This window comes from Prionailurus bengalensis, chromosome C1, assembly GCF_016509475.1.
Source record: "Prionailurus bengalensis isolate Pbe53 chromosome C1, Fcat_Pben_1.1_paternal_pri, whole genome shotgun sequence".
Classification (NCBI taxonomy): domain Eukaryota; kingdom Metazoa; phylum Chordata; class Mammalia; order Carnivora; family Felidae; genus Prionailurus; species Prionailurus bengalensis.
Window position 1 is genome coordinate 52,607,783 of NC_057345.1, and position 18,792 is coordinate 52,626,574.

General features: G+C 44.0%; 2 protein-coding genes across 2 annotated transcripts in view; one reads left to right on the top strand and one right to left on the bottom strand.

The window, feature by feature from the left end:
* Nucleotides 1-18,792, top strand: part of ROR1 (receptor tyrosine kinase like orphan receptor 1) — a 400,652-nt gene that overhangs the window by 12,260 nt on the left and 369,600 nt on the right. The gene's annotated exons all lie outside the window — the stretch shown is intronic.
* Nucleotides 17,000-17,519, bottom strand: LOC122480597 (60S ribosomal protein L27-like). Its single transcript, XM_043575174.1, has one exon. The coding sequence runs from the start codon at nt 17,408-17,410 to the stop codon at nt 17,078-17,080; it is 333 nt and encodes a 110-aa protein (XP_043431109.1). The 5' UTR covers nt 17,411-17,519; the 3' UTR covers nt 17,000-17,077.

Consider the following 18,792-nt stretch of genomic DNA (forward strand, 5'->3'; position numbering starts at 1 on the left):
TCATGGTTGTGTTGGGGTTAAAACTATATACATAGATGAGATGGTCAAAATAAATAACCCTCCCACATCTTTGCCTCAGGACTCAGGTTGTGCAAGTTTCTCGACCAACCCACAATGCTGGTGAAAGTGGCTTCTCCCAGACTGAGAATCAAATCAACATGACAGTTGGTCTGTCTGCGCAGTGTTGATGTAGAGTAGGGAAGGAAAGAAGGGATCTGAGACGCCAGGCTCCTTCACCTGCCAAGTGATGTGTCCTATGTAAACTACAAAGAAGTCACTGGCAATTCCATCTGGTTAAATATTTATTTAGGGGCGCCTGGGTGGCGCAGTCGGTTAAGCGTCCCACTTCAGCCAGGTCACGATCTCGCGGTCCATGAGTTCGAGCCCCGTGTCAGGCTCTGGGCTGATGGCTCAGAGCCTGGAACCTGCTTCCGATTCTGTGTCTCCCTCTCTCTCTGCCCCTCCCCCGTTCATGCTCTGTCTCTCTCTGTCCCAAAAATAAATAAACGTTGAAAAAAAATTAAATATTTATTTAGCCCCTGAAGTGGACGCAGAGAAATATATGGCAGTATCCTCTCCTATAGGAGTTTATTGTTTTTGTTAGGGAGGCAAGATTGATACCCCAAAGGGTATGAGAATAACAAAGCTCACTGTTCTGACCTTTGTTTAGGGCTCTTTTTCTGCCTTGCAGCTTCTAGAATCCCTATACTCTAGCACCTGCCCCACCTCCCTGGCACAGCAGGGTCACAAGGGTCCCTCTCTCCATCTCTCCTTGCTGAAATCTTCTTCTTCAACCCCCAGTGCCCCCACATTCAAGAATTCACTTTCTGCTCTTCCTTCCCCTGTGCCGCCACATTCAGCCTGTATTTTCAGATAGACTACCTAAGTCATGCTCACTTATTCTGATTTAGCCCAAGATTTTAATCTTTGTAGTAACAGTCACCATCATTTATGTTTTAAATTTATTTACTTTTTAAATATTTATTTATTTATTTTGAGAGGAGAGAGAGCGGGGCAGGGGCAGAGAGGAAGAGAGAGAGAATCCCAGGCAGGCTCTGCACTGTCAGGGCTGTCTGCACTGTCTGCACTGTCAGGGCTGGAACTCACAAACCGTGAGATCATGACCTGAGCCAAAATTGAGAGTCGACGCTTAACCAACTGAACCACCTGGGCGCCCCAGTCACCATCGCTTACTGAACATCTACTACGGGGCATACATCTGGTGAGACATTTTGTGTTTTGTAGCAGAATCCTATTATTTTGTCTCTCCAGAATTGTTGCCCCCCTCCCCTCACTTCCTCCTTTTGCTCCTTTATCCATTGGGAAAAGAAACCACTTTTGTCTGTACTCCAATCTTGTTATGGGGAGAGTGCCAATCATAACCCCTGACCCCTAGCCTCACCATGATGGGCCAATCATAGTCCATCCCTGGGATTTAGGGGTGCTCCTCTGGGGCAGAGAAGATAGGAGACGCTCTCAGCCGTGTCTCTGTCTTGGAAAAAAGCTGGCCTGAGGGGGACAGTGACTTTGATATCCAGGGCAGGCATTGCTGAGAGGTCTGGCAGGGGTCTAGTCTGTTTTCCACATCTCTGAGATTTTCTGCTCAGAGCCCATAGACTCTGCTTTGGGTGAAGTTACTCTTCCTGACCACGCACACAACTTACCTAATTCTCACAACAAAATGAAATGGGGTCATTATTATTTTTAACCTAAAGGAAGCAGTTTTTTAAATTTATTTTTATTTTTATTTTTTTTGTCAATATATGATATTTATTGTCAAATTGGTTTCCATACAACACCCAGTGCTCATCCCAAAATGTGCCCTCCTCAATACCCATCACCCACCCTCCCCTCCCTCCCACCCCCCATCAACCCTCAGTTTGTTCTCAGTTTTTAACAGTCTTAAAGGAAGCAGTTTTAATGCTTTTCCTCATGAGAAAATATATGTCCATGAAAAACACAATCATAAATGGAGTATGTAAACAAAATCACCCACAATCCTACCATTCAGAGATAATCTCTGATCGTCTTTTCTGTACATGTGTATTTATAAAAGGAAGTCACACTTTTACTCCCAAGAGAAAACTGAGGCTCGGAGATGCTAAATAACTTCTCCAATGTCACATAACCAGCCGCTTTCCATTCCACTCAGTTCTTTGTGAGCAGGGACCAGATCTTATGTCAGTTAACTACTGCCAGGTCCAGTACATTTCACTCAGTAGGAAATCACCAAATATGTGTTGAGTGAATGCTCAATTCAGTGCAATTGAGTGCCACAAGGAAGGTGCATACAGTGAGTTTTGTAGATCAAAGAGAGATGTGTGTGTTGTCCAGAACTACTGGGAGGGTTTTCTGAACAAGGTGGACATGGTGAGCCAATAGTTATCTGTTTCTCTCCTATATGCAGTGTCCTGAGTGGCCAAAGCCAGAGAACAGGGACACCTGAGTGCCTCCTGCTGTCAGAGCTGGATGCTGCCTGAGACTTAATGATGACATTGGAGTTTTTCTGAAAACACAAAAGGGATCAAAATGAAAAGGTGTCCCTGTGACATGGCGAAGAGGGTGGGAGAAAGACATACACGATATCCAGAAGGAAGTTCACAGCTGTTGGGGCAATAGGAAATCGAGTCCTAAAGAGATCAGGGAGGGAGGGACCACCAAAAATATTATCAAGGATACTCTGGCAGGACTTTCAGACAGGCCTTGTCCGTCTGTCTCCCGCCTCTCTTGGGTCTCATCTGGTGCTTTGTACATGGTGGCTTTTCTGTGGACTGTCCCCTCCCACAGAAGCATCCCTCCTCATCCTATTAACTACCAGTCCTGCTCTGGCTTCACTGTCCTTTCTCTGACTGGCCAGACTCGCTTGGGTTCCCACTTACCTGCTTTGATAGCACCCTATATTTTAAAATATCCTTCATTATAGTTTGTAATTAAACATTTATTTGTGCAACCATTATCTTTTCTATCACTGGATTGGATGCTCCTTAGACAAGAGTCTGAGTTTGGATCAGAGCCAGTACAGTGCCTGGTGGCCCATTGAATCGACTCTACGTACTTTTACTAAGCTTTGTTCTTACTTCCTAGAGGCTGGGATACTTCCAGCTTGCTTTGTATTACTATCTGGCAATTTAAAAATGCATCTTTGAACAACTGAAAATCTCAAGGCTATCTCTTCCAAAAGATGAGGAATTCAACCCCGTAAAAAGTCAATCTGGACTCAATTAAACCTGCTGTGGGCTCTGTTTGCAGGGGAGCAGTGGGCAGCTTGAGAGCTGGGCTGTTTTCCCAAGATGAAAAATCTGTGATAACTCTAAGTTCTGCTGCTATAAATTAGGGTCACTCTGCCCTTAATTGGCAACAAATTAAAATTCTCCCTTAGAGTCCTCCTCTTTCTCTTTTTTCATGTATAGTATGTTTGAGAGGTGGGGAAAATATTGGCCCCCTGCCACAGGGGAGAGGGCACCGTGGCTGAGCCTGCAGGCAGGTTTGGGCTGTGAGGGCCGCTGAGGATAGGGGGTGGTGAGTGATTCTTCCCTGCCCTGACAACCCTCTCCTCCCTCCTTTGGTCCTTCCAGAAGCTCTTCCCTCCCCTTTCTTTCTTCAGGAATCTTGAAAGGTCTCATTACTAGGGAAATATCCCCTGGGGAGCTCTTACTCTCTCTTCTTTTGCTTAATAAGCAGAGGGAAAAATTCTATAAGTTTTGAACTTGCAAGCAATCTGCATGCAAATATGGTCAGAAAGACCTTCGTGTCTTTGCATTTCCTAGAGCACCTCTTTTTAAATCCCTAGAACCATCTGCTTCAGGCTGGGCTACCTTTCCTTCATGCAGGAGAGAGAAAAGCTTGCTTAACAAAGCTTCAGTTAGGTTTTTTGGCCGTGGAGGCAGTTGTGGGGGAGAAGAAAGGCCTGGGCTGTGCCCATTCTTGCCATCCTGGTGTCATTGAGGAGGCTGGTTGGTCAGCATGTGCACTGAGGCCTCCTGGGTGCCAGGCCCTGGGCTGGGGCTGCAGGCACTTCTGGTGGGAGCTCTAAGACTGGCTTTGTGGGGAGCAGGACTGCTGAGCAGTGAGGACATGAGTCAGCTTCTGAAAGCGTGGAGGAGGGGCTGGCAAATCAGGGCTGGGGGTGGGACTGACCAAGAGAGAATCAGGAAAGGTGTCTTAGGGGAGGCTTCACTGAAAACAGGAATCTGTGAGGCCCTAAAACAATAACCCATACATAATGCATTTTTTATACCATCGATAATAATGGATGGGTTTATTTTGGCAAATGAGTTCATAGAAATCTGCTGTCTGTAATGTTTGGTGCTCATCTAAGTGATAGAAAGCATTTCCTAGGCCTCTCTCTCTTTTTTTTTTTTTTAAATTTTTTTTTCAACGTTTATTTATTTTGGGGACAGAGAGAGACAGAGCATGAACGGGGGAGGGGCAGAGAGAGAGGGAGACACAGAATCGGAAACAGGCTCCAGGCTCTGAGCCATCAGCCCAGAGCCTGACGCGGGGCTCGAACTCCCGGACCGCGAGATCGTGACCTGGCTGAAGTTGGACGCTTAACCGACTGCGCCACCCAGGCGCCCCATAGGTCTCTCTATACCAGCCCTTCTCAGGGAACCTCAGCTGCTCCAGAGGGCCATGGCAGCTCAGAGGGAGGCTGAGACCCTTCTTTCTGAGTGCTGGAGGTTGGGGTAGGGTTCAAAACCCAAGCCAGCCCTCTGCCTCTCCAGGAAATGGTTCTGCTCTGAGTTCTGGGTCTCAGTTTCTTCATCTCTGTGGTGGGGATTATAACTCTTTCCCTGAAGATTATGGAAGATTAAAGGAGATGAAGGATGTAAAAACACCTTTGTAGACTTTAAAGTCTTATCTGAGATCGAAGGGTCAGATAGCAAGCAAGAGTTTGTCTCCATTTCTTGGTGACTGGACCCACGAAGCTTCCTTTATTCACTCAGCAAATACGTATGTGGCTGGCTAGCATTGTTCTAGATGCTGGGGGTGAAGCAGTAAACAAAACTAAGGCCCTGCTCATGGAGAAATGTATGCTCTATCAGGTGATAGTAAGTGCTGAGAAAGAGGAAGCAGGGTGCAAGACCTTGTGATGTGGCGAGTGATGGGGTGGGGTGAGCGCCATTGTATGATACGGGGTGGCAGGGATGACCCCAGGATAAGGTGACTCTTGAGCAGAGATGTGCATGAACTACAGGAACGAGCACTGTGGCTGCGGGGGTGGTGTGGAGGAGTCCTCCAGGAGGGGCCAGCGAGGACAAAAGTCTTGCGGTAGGAGTGTGTGCTCAGCTAACAATATCGCAGCAATGAGGTGATGAGGTGTTCCCACTGGTAATGTTTGCAGAGTGCTTACTCCTATGGCAGGCAGTAGTCACGCCTCACCTCATGATAGTCCCCCCCCCGGCCCCTGCCCCCCGCCCCCGCCAGGGAGGCTGTGTTGTTATCATACCTATTTCCTGGATAATGAAATTAAGACACCACCAGCAACAAGCTAAGCATTCAGCCTACTGGGGAAGAGGCAGTCATTGTCATTGACACAAAGGTGGATTGGAGGCGGCCCTGCACAGAGGAAAGAATGCATGGTTTGGAGAGAAAAGAAATCTGGGTTTGGGCCACGCGTCTGCTGTGTAATGTTGGGCAACGTGTGTAACTTCCCTGGGCCTCTGCTTCCTAATTTGTAAAATGAGCTGATAAAATCTCAGAGGACTGTTATGTATGTGAAGTGATAAATTAGGTGAAAGGATGTTGCCAACTGCATAGCAACGTGAAAAATGTTACTTTACTATTACTCTCCTCCTCCTCTACTGCTACTACTACTCTACTCTACTACTGCTACTACTACTCTACTACTACTGTCACACTACTACTACTACTACTACTACACTACCACTACTACTACACTACTACTACTATTACACTACTATTACTCCTCCTCCTCTACTATTATACTACTATTGCTCTACTACTACTACTCTACTACTACTACTATTACACTCCTCCTCCTCCTCCTCCTCTACTATACTACTACTACTACTACTACACTACACTACTATTACACTACTACTGCTCTACTACTACTACGACTACTACTATTACACTACTATTACTCCTCCTCCTCCTCTACTATTATACTACTACTACTGCTCTACTACTACTCCTCTACTACTGTCACACTACTACTATTACTACTGCTGCTGCTACTACTACTGCTACTCCACCAGTTCTCTTTCCTAGCCTCCTGAAAAGAGATTGAATGAGAGGAAATGGAAGTTTGTAGCTTATATAATTTCCTTTGTTCTTCCCCTGAAATTTTATTTCATGTTAGTGGCTCTGAGGGCGAATGACCTACAGCATCCAGTTTAACTGGAAAGTATTTTTCTGCAAGATTAAAGAACTATGAGGTACAGTTGGTGGTGAGGCTGCTCATGTTTCTGAAGAAGAAACTTGAGGTCCTGGAACTCCCAGTCCATTCTCTTCCCTGATACCAGGCTCCTTATAATCCCCAAACCTAGAATTTGATGGTAGCTTTCCATAATTTTGCACTGTGTAGATCATAGTTGCTCACTAACTTTTAAGTAAGTGCCCTAAATAGTTGTACCCTTTCAAATTATTCTATTAAATTGTTCTCTGTATTTGGCCCAGTGTCCCATGGGATGAATGGCTAAATCCCATGGATTTGGAGAGATGGGTGTAATTATTTGGACTATAGAATGGGAAAACTGAGGCAACAGGACCTATCCCCAACTGGAGAATTGATGGTGAGCCTTGGTACCCATTGTCATTTCTGCTGAGGAACACTTTGCTTCCACCACCATGGTGGTGGGTCAGTAAAGTCATTCGAATGTTCATCAACTGACTGAGCACCTACTCTGCGCCAGGCACAGTGCTAGGTGCTGTGAATGCAGCGGTGTTTTCTTTTGGGAGCGCTCTTAGGAGTTGCTCGGGATGTATCATTTAATTTGAATGCTTGCTGCTACCCTTTCTAGCACCTCCAGAAAAGGCAGAGATAGTAGCTGCTTTGTTGTCCCTTGTTCACGACCGGCGGACATGCACCCATCTAACTGGCACATCATCTGGTGCCTGTGATCGACCTGAGTCATGCAGTCTGCGTTTTGTTTCCCCAGCGCTGCTGGCTTCCTGTGATAAGCTCCATCTTGGCTGTGATGCTGCCCTCCCCCGGGGTTGGGATAACAGCCTCCTGGGGACCGTGGCTAATCTCAGGAGAAGCGGAGCCTCCAGGGAAAGAAGCCTGTCTCTTCTTGTGTGCACCTAGGATTAGGCAGAGCTGCTGCTAATGCACTTAATTAGGTAAGGGCCAGGGGTGACTACTGGGAACAGGAAGCTTGGGGGGTGAACCTCCTGTCCGCCCCCAGTGAAGACCTTTCTCACTGTTACCTTTTCTTGTGGCTCAAGGCTCCCCCCCCCCCCCCCCCCCCACCGCTGAGAAAGCGAAATTAGACGAAAATCAAAATACTGGCTCTAGGAGTCAGCTATTCAACTACCTGTGACCTTGGACAAACCTCAAAAGTCCGGTTTCCCTATCTGTAAAACTTGGGGTACAAATCATGCCTACCTCACTAACTTTTGGTGAGGATGAACTATCGTAATACTCCTGAACGCTGGCACATACTGAGTACACCCAGTAAGCATCAATAACTGTGAGCTAAGATGACCATTTTACAGGTGGGCAGCCTGAGGCCCGCACTGGTGTTGATCAGAATTAACCACCTAGAATCCCTCAGTGCTGGAGTCTGGAGTAGAGTGATGGAGTCTCCATCACTGGGCCACCAATAAACCAACTTCCTTCTCTCAGGTGGTAACCCTCTGTGCCCTGCTGCCTGGCCTGGAGACAGAGAAGAGGAGGATAGTTCAGCAACAGAGGCCAGAGGCTGGAGAGTCTCTTCCAGCTAGACCACTAACTGGACCACCACATCCCTTGAAGTTTGAATTGAATTTCCTCATCTGTAAAATGAGGTGGCTTGACTGCCCCTCTGGACCTAAATTTTTAAAAAACTTTTTTTTTAATGTTTATTTATTTTTGATAGAGAAAGAAAGAGAGAGAGAGAGAGAGATAGCATGAGTGGGGGAGGGGCAGAGAGAGAGGGAGACACAAAATCAGAAGCAGACTCCAGGCTCTGAGCTGTCAGCACAGAGCCCGAACGTGGCTCGAACTCACAGGCCGCGAGATCATGACCTAGGCCGAAGTCAGAAGCTCAACTGACTGAGCCACCCAGGCGCCCTAAATTTTTTAAAGACGCCTACTGGAGGAAGCAGAGAGCCAGAAGGAAGAAGTGCGGAACATATCAATAGTACATGATAATAAAAACAGCTAGCATTTTGTAAATTCTGAATATGTGTCAAGGACTGTATTGGGTACCAGGATATACTGGGACCAGAACATTATCCCTATTTTCTGGGAGCTCCCAGACTCATGGAACTGGGGAGAAGGCAGTGGAGATAGGGAGAGACAAATAACCAAAAGAATTAGAATTTGTGGTGACATTTGCCATAAGAGAACTGTGAATGGTGAGTTGTGGCTCCCAGACATGGCTGTCCTTCGGTGTTGTGCAGCTGCCTGTGCATGCAGAACCATCGACACATGTGGTGTGGTTCCGAAAGATGTACTGTGAAAGGGAGCCTGAGCCCTGTGTGCTGGGGAAGGGGAGTCTGTGGTCGAAAGGGCAGGACCAGGAAGATTGGAGCTGGGTGAGGGTTTGCAGCCAGGCAGCCAGGCCAGACCTCTAGGGGGCTGATGGATTACATTCCATCAGAAGCCCCACTGAGCAGGACTCTTGTGGCTTCAGAGCTTTGCTGATGTTTCCTCCTGCAAGGGGAAAAAAATTAGTTTCTGATTTAAGTGTTACCTTTCTGTCCTCTTGCTTTCTTAAGTGTGACAAGATCCAAACCCAAATTATTTGCACTAAACTTGTTAATTTTAGCAAGGTGGTAGAATAGAATAAGAATTGGAAACAGCTGAAACCCTGCCAGCTTTCTTCTCTGTGAGGTTGTGTTTGCTGACCTTCTAAAGAAAGATCTGTTGAAAACCTGGCTGTAGGTGGTGGATGTGACACTTGCAGACATAGCATGGACCTACTGTGTACTTGCGTCTAAGCTAAGTAATGTCATGAAACAAGCTTTCTCGAGCTCTTAAGATTGTTAAAATACAGTTCAAAGCCACAGAAACCTGTGGGAGCGATTTCTGCAAGGTGGGAGGCTGAGGGAGGCTTTGAAGCTGTCCTGTCTGAACACTTAGACCGCTGAGTGGAACTCTTAAGCACTTCACGTGCCTTAAACGGTCTAGCGCAAAGTGTGTTTGGGAACATAAAATCTCCTGCAGATACCAGAATAAAAACCCTTATCTCCTCCCTAAATATTGATTTAAAATAATAGCTTGTTTTGAACTTTCTCTCAATAAATTGATTTTTAACTGAGAAAAATACCTCTAGGGAAAACTTTAGACAGCATAGAGTTAACAGTTTTGGAGACATGGGGTAGCTGATCAGAAGGGTGTCCTTAAAGACATGAAAAAAGGAGGAAAAAAGGTGAAGGTATTCCTTTAACCAGAAGACTCCTCTTCCTTCTGATTGCATACTCCATCGACACATTTTATTTTGAGTATGTTTTGTTTGCAAGACCCTGTGCTGGAAACTGAGGAAGAGACTATGATTTCGCCCCTGTCCTCTGGGGGATGTGTGTATGTGTGTGTGTGTGTGTGTGTGTGTGTGTGTGTGTGTGCGCGCGCGCGCGCACGTGTGTGTATTGTCTTGGATGGGAAAGGAAAATGAGATGTTTTTTGGAAACTTTTTTTCTTTTCAAGAGAAAGGATGACATCAGGGCATAGTAGAAAGAGCTCTGAACTAAAAATCAACAAACTTGAATTCATCTCCTAGCCCTGCCTCTAACTAGCTGTGTGACACCAGGCAAGACATTTGCCTTCTCTGATCTTCAAATTCTCTGATACAAAGCAATGGGGCTGGATCCCGCTCTGTGGACCAGCAGCATAGACACCACCTGAGAGCTTGTAAACAATGCAGAGTCTAAGGCTGTTCTCCGGACCTACTGGGTTAGAATCTGCATTTTAACAAGATCCTCAGGTGATTTGTATGCAAATTAAAGTTGAATAAGCATTGCTTTAAAGAAGGATTTCTGTTCTAATATTCTAATTTTTGTGCTTTTTCCCCTAATATATTGTAAAATCCAGTTATGAAGAATTTATCTAAGGTTGGGCTGGGCATTCTTACCCTTCTAATGTTGGTACTCTGTGAGAGGAAAGATTTAAAGGCAGAGTCATGCACAAATAGTTATGAACTCAGTTCCAAATGAGATATATATACATATTTCTCCGTTTTGCCTTGCGTTTTAGGTCTTGGCATTATGGTAAGGACAGCTGTGAGAGAGAAGAGGAGGAGGTGGGAAGTCTAGGTGATTGAAGGTGGAGATGGCAATGGACTGGGACCTTCTGAGCTGGCAGGTAGCACAGAGCAGTGGGTCCCCAGCTCAGGTCCTTGGAATCAACACAAGGGTTGTGAGGATTGAATAGTTTTAGTGCTTATAAAATCATGCTTATTATTTTTCTTTTCTTTTTAAAAAAATGTTTATTTTTGAGAGAGAGTGCAAGCAGGGGAGGGGCAGAGAGAGGGGGTCAGAGGATCTGAAGCGGGCTCTGCTCTGACAGCAGCTAGCCCAATGTGGGGCTCAAGCTTGTGAATCACAAGATCATGACCTGAACCAAAGTCAGGTGCTCAACCACTGAGCCACTCAGGGGCCCCTGTATTTTTCAAATATATATGAATGTTGCTTTGATGGACTGAATGAAAATTCAGAGTGACTTTTTGATATCCTATATTTTCCTGGTTAATTGATGTTAAATGTTAAACCTTTTCGATGGGGGGAGGTCTATATCATTTTTGTTATAAACGGCATCTTCTTACTTGAAACCATTGGGAACCATTGGGATAGAGGATAATAATTAATAATGATACTGATGACAATAACTAACAAATGCTGAGAACTTTCTACTCTTTACCAGGCACCGTGCCTCATGGGGAAGGACCTTAGGTATCTGCTAGTCAATTTGTAGTTATGGAAACTGAGGCTCCTAGCAGGGAAGTGACTTGCTCTGAGTCATACCTTGAGGGAGTGGTTGGTGGATCCAGGACTAGAACACAGGTGCCCTGGCTGTCGGCCGGTTCTCTATCTGCTGTGCCAGACTTCGTGGTTTGTCCATCCTGTGCCTCAGGGGAGCGTATGTGGGATCATTGTTAGTTTTCCTGGATTCCTCCTGTGGGAATCATAGACTGCCAGAGTTGCTTCTGGGCCAATCATTGCATTTACATGGGAGCACACCTGGCCTAGCAAGGGAAAGGGACTTATCTAAGGTCAAACAATTAGTTGGGTTTGTTTGCTTGTTTTGGTCTTCCTCCACCTGAAATTCGGCTCTTTATAGTATATATTTTCATAAGAGGAGTGGCTGAGTGAAGCAAGCCCTTTTGTGAAAACAAATGAACATGGTTTCTGATAATCTCAGGATTTGTAAAGATTTATATGTCTTTTAAAAGGATTGAGCATAGTCACTAATAGTTATAAGCAGTCAAATTATTATTATAATTATTTTTTATTATCATTTTTTTTTACCAAGCTTTGCATATTAAATTTAGGAACAGTGTTGTGTTTTTATTTTTTAAATTTTTATTTATTTCATTTCATTTCATTTTTTTTTTTAGAGAGAGAGCACATGTAAGCGGGAGATAGGGGAAGAGTAAGAGGGAATATATATTTTTTCATTTATTTATTTTGAGAGAGGGAGAGAGAAAGAGAGAGCAAGAGAGCATGGGGGAGGGGCAGAGAGAGAGGGAAAGAGAGAATCCCAAGCAGGCTCCACACTGTCAGCACAGAGCTAGATGCAGGTCTTCAGCTCACAAACCTTGAGATCATGACCTGAGTTGAAGTCAAAGTCAGATGCTTAACTGGCTGAGCCACCCAGGCATCCTGAGAGAGAGAATCTTAAGCAGGCTCCATACTCAGTACAGAGCCTGATGTGGGGCCTGGGATCATGACGTGAGCTGAAATCAAGAGTCAGATCCTCAACTGACTGAGCCAGCCAGGTGCCCCAGTTTTGTGTCTTTTTAAAAAAAACTTTTTTAGTGTTCATTTTTAAGAGAGAAGAGAGACAGAGTGAAAGCAGGGGAGAGGGAGACACAGAATCCGAAGCAGGCTTTAGGCTCTGATCTGTCAGCACAGAGCATGACATGGGGCTCAGACTCACGGAGCTCGAGATCATGACCTGAGCTGAAGTTAGATGCTTAACTGACTGAGCCACCCAGGTGCCGCGTCCGGTTTTGTGTTTTTAAAAATTGGAATGATTGTAGCCTTGACTCTCCTCCAAACCCCTGACTCTGGTCATGTTCTCAATCTTAAAGATAGCCTCTAAGAGGGCAGACCACCAAGTTCCTTGTCACAAAATACAGAACCACACAATCATTGGAAACCATGTAATGGAAAGGGAGAAAGTTCACATTGACTGTTGGGACAGCTTCATCTCTGTTACGAGCCCACAACTTACTGTCGTTGAACTGAGAAGCTGTCTCCTGGACCATAGATCTCCCTATCCTCAGAAAATAAGAAGAGGAGAATTATTCTCCAGGAAGCAGTCAGCCAGCCACCTTTCTGTGCCACATATAGCTGTTACCAATTCAGGGAAGTAGGACCTGGGTTAGAATCAGGGCCAGCTTCATGGGTGTGCAACCTTTGCAGCTGAACAGGGCCCCTGCTTCAGCCTCAGCTGTGGGCTTAATACTCTGCTATTGCTGTCCTGAAAATTTTAATATTATTTTGAACAAAGGGACCTGCGTTTTTATTTTGTGCTGGGCCCTGTGAATTATGTAGCTGGTCTTTGTTAGAATAATTCAGAATCAGGACCAAGATCCCCTGAGGAACAAGTCAGTGGGGACTGTAGCCTTTTGGGCCAAGGAGAAGGAGGAGAAGGAGAAGGAAGAGAAGGAGGAAAGGAGGAGGAGGAGAAAGAGGAAGGGGAGGAGAAGGCAGCCACCACAGGCCTGACCCCTTGTGGTGATTTCCAGTATTGTGTATGGACTAAAACCAGCAGCCTGCCGTCACCTTTCACAGGAAGGAGAGAAGGGAGGATCTCTCACTGTCCTATTTCTTTGCCTGATGATAGACAATCACTCCCTCCATTCTAATTTCCATCCCTAGCCCCACTCATACGTAGTACCCAACACATAGTAGGTCCTTAACATGGTGTGGTTGTTGACTTTATTGCTGCCCTGTGGTGAACCATCACTAGATAACTTTGAAAAAGTAGATGAACCCCTTTGTGGTTGAGCTGCATTATAACCTTGTCTGTTTTTTGTGCCATCACCCTACCTCTCATCTGGATGATCCAGACACCTTCTACTAATTTCCTTGCTGGTAATCTCTTCCTCATATTAATCCAACTAGCTGGATTAACTCTCCCAGATCCATCACTTAATCCATCATGTGATCTACACACACTTACTTAATATTTCTGAATCTCAGTTGCTTCGTCTCTAGAAAGGGGATGATCATGTCTACCTTGGAGGGTTGTTAGGAAACTGAGAGGTAATACTTGTAAAGCCCTGAAAATAATAGTGACTGGCTCATAATAAGTGGTCAGTAAAGAGTAGTTTTTCTTGTTATTAAATTATAAGATTATATGAATGATATACAAGCAGCTTTCATCGCGTCATTTCCCCTCCTCAAAAAAATCTTCAGTGGCTCCCCATTGCCCCTGGTCGTGGAGGATCAAAGCTCTCCATGACCTAGCCACAGTCTACATTGCTTAACTTTTCCCAGTATTGTTTAAAAAACTAGTAGAATGCTAGTTGCGTTTGCTGTTTTTGCTCTTTCTGTATCTTATTTCCCAAGGGCACTGGGATCTCCTTGGCAGTGGAACTCTGTGTCACCCCTTGACTGCCCAGGTGAGCACCTGGCATACAGTGTGTGTGTGGTTGTTGACTGCTAACCACAATGTACTTCAGGAATATAGTGCAACTTTGCTGGTTTCCCATCTGTTTATACCTCTTAGCCCCTTCAGACTGGAAACGGATTATGATTTTGCATTTGAATCAGCAGGAGTTAAAAACAGCCATCCTTCCTTTCCTGTCCCCCCCCCCCCATCCCCCATACAGCGACTGTCACTTTCTATTGGGATTGTTTGTTTACATGTTTGCCTCCCCTCTGGACTATGAGCTCTGGGTGGGGAGGAATGGTATTTAATTCTCCTTCCTAGCTTCAGTGCCCAGCTAGTGAGCCTGGCACAAATAGAGGTATTCATTAAATATTTGTCAAATCAATGAATATTAGAAAGCTCAAATTTTTATGGCAGACATGGGAGACAGTCGGAACTGACTTTTTACTTGAAAAACATTATTTATTAGATCTGTATAGATCATTTAGAAAATATGCAGTTGAATATCTTTTATAGTCAAAGAAGAAAGTCAGTATAAAATACCTAATTAAAAGCAGAAGCTAGCATTTCTCCTTGGAATGAAGGCAGGATCATGAGTATTTTCCTTTTCTCAGCCCAGGAGATGGGCAGGCAGCCAGACTCAAAGACAGGGATGCTGTGCAGACAGACAAGGTTTGACATTAGAAGGAATGGGTCTGGGGGCTACTCTGGGTCCACATTTGCTTCAATGTTTCTCCACATTGAGGTTGAAAATGCAAAGAGCGTTAACTTCTTTAAGATATTCCGAACCATTGGCAACTCCTTTATGATGTTATGCTCTGTTACCTATGAAATTATCATTTGTTTGTGAACTTACTATACTGGCATATTTTCAGGAGTAGGCTCTAGATTTAAGGTTAAAAGCTCCAAGAGGTATGGGTCTTTCTCTTGTTCTTCTCAATGCTGCTGAGCCTGTCTATCCATGGAATGCCTGGACCTCTGACCCACATACACCTGTCCTGGGTATAAGAAGCAGGTGAGGACCAAGAGCTGGGGAAGCACAGAGAGTTATGATGTTCTGAATGATGTCTGCCACCTGGAGGAAAACTGGACCCTCTGAGAAGGACAATGAGTGGGTATACTCTAGGTCAGGACCTTGCTGCTCAGAGTGTGGTCTAAGCCTTCCAGACTTATTGAATCAGACTCTGCATTTTACCAAGATTCACAGATGATTCATTTGCACACTAATGTTTGAGATGCTCTGCTCTGATGAGAAAGTCTTTGTCATCCTTGAGGCTTGATAGTCCAAATTTTTGTCATTCTAGGATGTAGCATGACTCTTGTTCCGGAACTGCCTTGAATCCCAGAACTGCCACCATGGAGTTATTACCTGGCCCTTTTTAGTCTTAAGAGTTTTTCATCTATAAAATGTATATGTTGAGTGTTTTGCTGGTTTTGTGTGTACGCATTAAATGAAATAATGTAATGCTCTTAACATATAGTAGAAATTTAATAAATACATTTTAGTTGTTGCTGATATTATTTTTATTTTATCTGAGCCCCAGTGCAGACAGTTCAACTATATATTATGATGGGAGAATTGCTGTGCTGTCATTACTAAAATGTTGTAATTTTGCATTTGTCTTTTGTATAAATTAATAACTGGCCTTAAAGAATCATTAGCTTCTGAAGTGCCCCCCCCTTTTTTTAACCTGTTTTTGTATTTTCTATTCTTAACATGGATACATGTGTTATGTGGTTCTATTTATGGCCATCATTTTTTTATTAAATTTTTTTTTTAATGTTTAGCTTTGAGAGAGAGACAGAGCACGAAATGGGGGAGGGGCAGACAGAAGCCAAGACACAGAATCTGAAATGGGCTCCAGGCTGTGAGCTGTCAGCACAGAGCCCAATGTGGGGCTCGAACTCACGAACTGCAAGATCATGAACTGAGCTGAAGTCAGACGCTTAACTGACTGAGCCACCTAGGTGCCCCCATCATCTATTTTTATTTATTTATTTAAAAAAATTTTTTAATGTTTATTTATTTTTGAGACAATGCGAGAGACAGAGTGCAAGCAGCAGAGGGGCAGACAGAGGGAGACACAGAATCCAAAGCAGGCTCCAGGCTCTGAGTTATCAGCACAGAACCCGACGTGGGCTCGAACTCACGAACTGTGAGATCATGACCTGAGCCGAAGTCAGGCGCTTAACTGACTGAGCCACTCAGGGGCTCCTCCCCATCATCTATTTTTAAAATATTGAATCACTTACTTTTTTTTTTTTTAGTTTATTTATTTTGAGAGAGAGAGAGAGAACAGGAGCAGAGGAGGTGCAGAGAGAGAGAGAGAGAGAGAGATTGAGAACCTTAAGCAGACCCCACACTCAGCATGGAGCCTGACTTGGGGCTCAATCCCACAACCCTGGGATCATGACCTGGACCAAAATCAAGAGTCAGGTGCTCAACTGACTGAGCCACCCAGGCGCCCAACCACTTTTCATACTCGTTTCATGAATTTGTATCTTGTACAGTTAAAGTCATAATTACAAAAAAAACAAAAACCAAAAAACCCAACCCAAATAAACCTGTGTAGTGAGCTTTGGGACCACACTCTACTGATTCTTGTTGGAATAAAGTTCGAGAGTGGGTGAGGATAAGGTGGGGGCAGAAGTGCGAGGCTTGTCCGGGAGTGCCATAGACAGTGGCAGAGGCTTCACAGAGGGGATCCTGGGAAGTGTTGACTAATCTGCTGAGTCAGTTGTGTGCAGGTTGTGTACAGACTTCTACATTTCTGTTTTTGGGCATGCTATTTAGAGCTATTGAGGCACTTTCAAATGTATTCTCCCACTTAAGTTTCATAACACTTTTGGGAAATAGGCAAGACAAGAAAAGGGAGGTTTATACAAGTTGAAATGTGTGAACATGAGTAAATATTTTTTTTTTTGAGGATGGGTTGGGAATAAAGTTCTGATTTTTCAGAGTTGTATGCCAGATGTTTATTCTTCTCTACTGCCTCTTTTCATGCAGTTTGTTTGTTTGTTTGTTTTGAATTTTTAATGACTGAAACAAAACATTTAAAACCACAACTGCAAGAACCATTTGTTCCTGCCGGTCTTGTACCTCTCCTCGAACTTGACCTTGGCCTCTCGTCATGCCTTGTGTTTACAAGCAGGGTCTCTGAAGACATCCTTGTTGATGACAGCTTTGTCCAAGGTGATATCCATAGAATACCTTGTGGGTACGAGATGATTGTAGTTATAAACTTTCATAAAAGACTTGATCTTTGACCTTTTGGCGATTTTCTTCTTGCTTATGGCAGCTGTCACTTTGAGGGGAGAGTGGTCAGTTCCAGCCACCAGAGCAAGGTTGTAGGGACGATCTGAGGTGACATCATCAATGTTCTTCATGATGACCATCTTGTGTCCAGAGTAGCGTCTGACCAGGACCAGCACCACCTTCCCGGGTTTCATGAATTTGCCCATCTCGACACCAGTCTCTTTTCATGCAGTTTTGAAAGCAGTGATGGGACTCTGGCTTTAGATAATTACCATTTTCTTACAACATTATGTTGATGCTACAGAGTATATCAGTGATAGTAACATACCACATATCTCAGTGTTAGATAATAATTACCTCTAGCAACCTAGATAAAAGCAAATAGTGGGCAAACAAAACTCCTCTGGACCAGTGCTGCCCAATAAAATTACAAGGTGAGCCAAATAGGTAATTTTAAAGTTTCTTGTAGCTACATTAAAAAGATAAAAGGGAACAAATGAAATTGATTTTATATTTTCTTTAATACAAGATATCCAAAATATCATTTCAACATGTAATCAGTATAAAAATTACTAATGAGATATTTTACATTCTTCCATTTTTTAAAATGTTTATTTATTTTGAGAGAGAGAGAGAGAGAGAGAGGGAGAGGATAAGCAAGCAGGGAAGGGGTAGAGAGGGAGAGAGAGAATCCCAGGTAGGCTCCATGCTGTTAGCACAGAGCCCAATGAAGGGTTTGAACCCACGGACTGTGAGAGTATGACCTGAGCTGAAACCAAGATTCGGACCCTTAGCCACCTGAGCCAATCAGGTGCCCCTCACATTCTTCTTTTTAAACTAAGTCTTCAAAATCAGGTGTATGTTTTACATTTATAGCACAGCTCAGTTTGGACTTGCCACATTTCAGGTGTTCAATAGGCACATACATGAGCAGCACACCTGGAAACTTTGAGGAAAATAATTGTAACAAATGCAGGAATGGGAGCACTTTGACATCAAAACCCTCATATCATGGGGACAATTTAATTTAGAGACAGATAGTTTTGTAGATTTCAATTGCTCACAATATGGCCCCAAGTAATTAAAAATGAGATTAAATGATTTATATCATACTGTGATTAACAGTGCAGAGTTCTATGTGAAATATATATTTTTAGAAAAGTCCATCAAATTTTTTTTCAATTTAAATTTTAGTCAGTTAATATACAGTGCAGGATTTCAGGTTTCATCACTTACATACAGCACCCAGTGCTCATCATAACAAGTACCCTCCTTAGTACCCATTCCCCACCCATCTCCCTCCATCAACCCTCAGTTTGTTCTCTATCCTTAAGAGTCTCGTCTGATTTGTTTCCCTCTCTTCTCTTCTCCTGCTCCTTCCCAGATGTTAATCAAAATGTTTTGTTGCTTAAAATCCACAGATGAGTGAAACCATATGGTACCTCAAATTAGTTTTTGAAAAAAAAAAAAAAAAAAAAAAAAAAGGTTTGACATATGACCCAGCAGTTGTACTCCTGTACCTTTGTTCCAGAGATATCAAAACTTATGTCCACACAAAATTGGAAATAATCCAAATGTCCTTTAATGG

What these genes read in the sequence shown, in the direction of transcription:
- LOC122480597 (XM_043575174.1), bottom strand. Translation starts at nt 17,410, where the DNA reads ATGGGCAAATTCATGAAACCCGGGAAGGTGGTGCTGGTCCTGGTCAGA.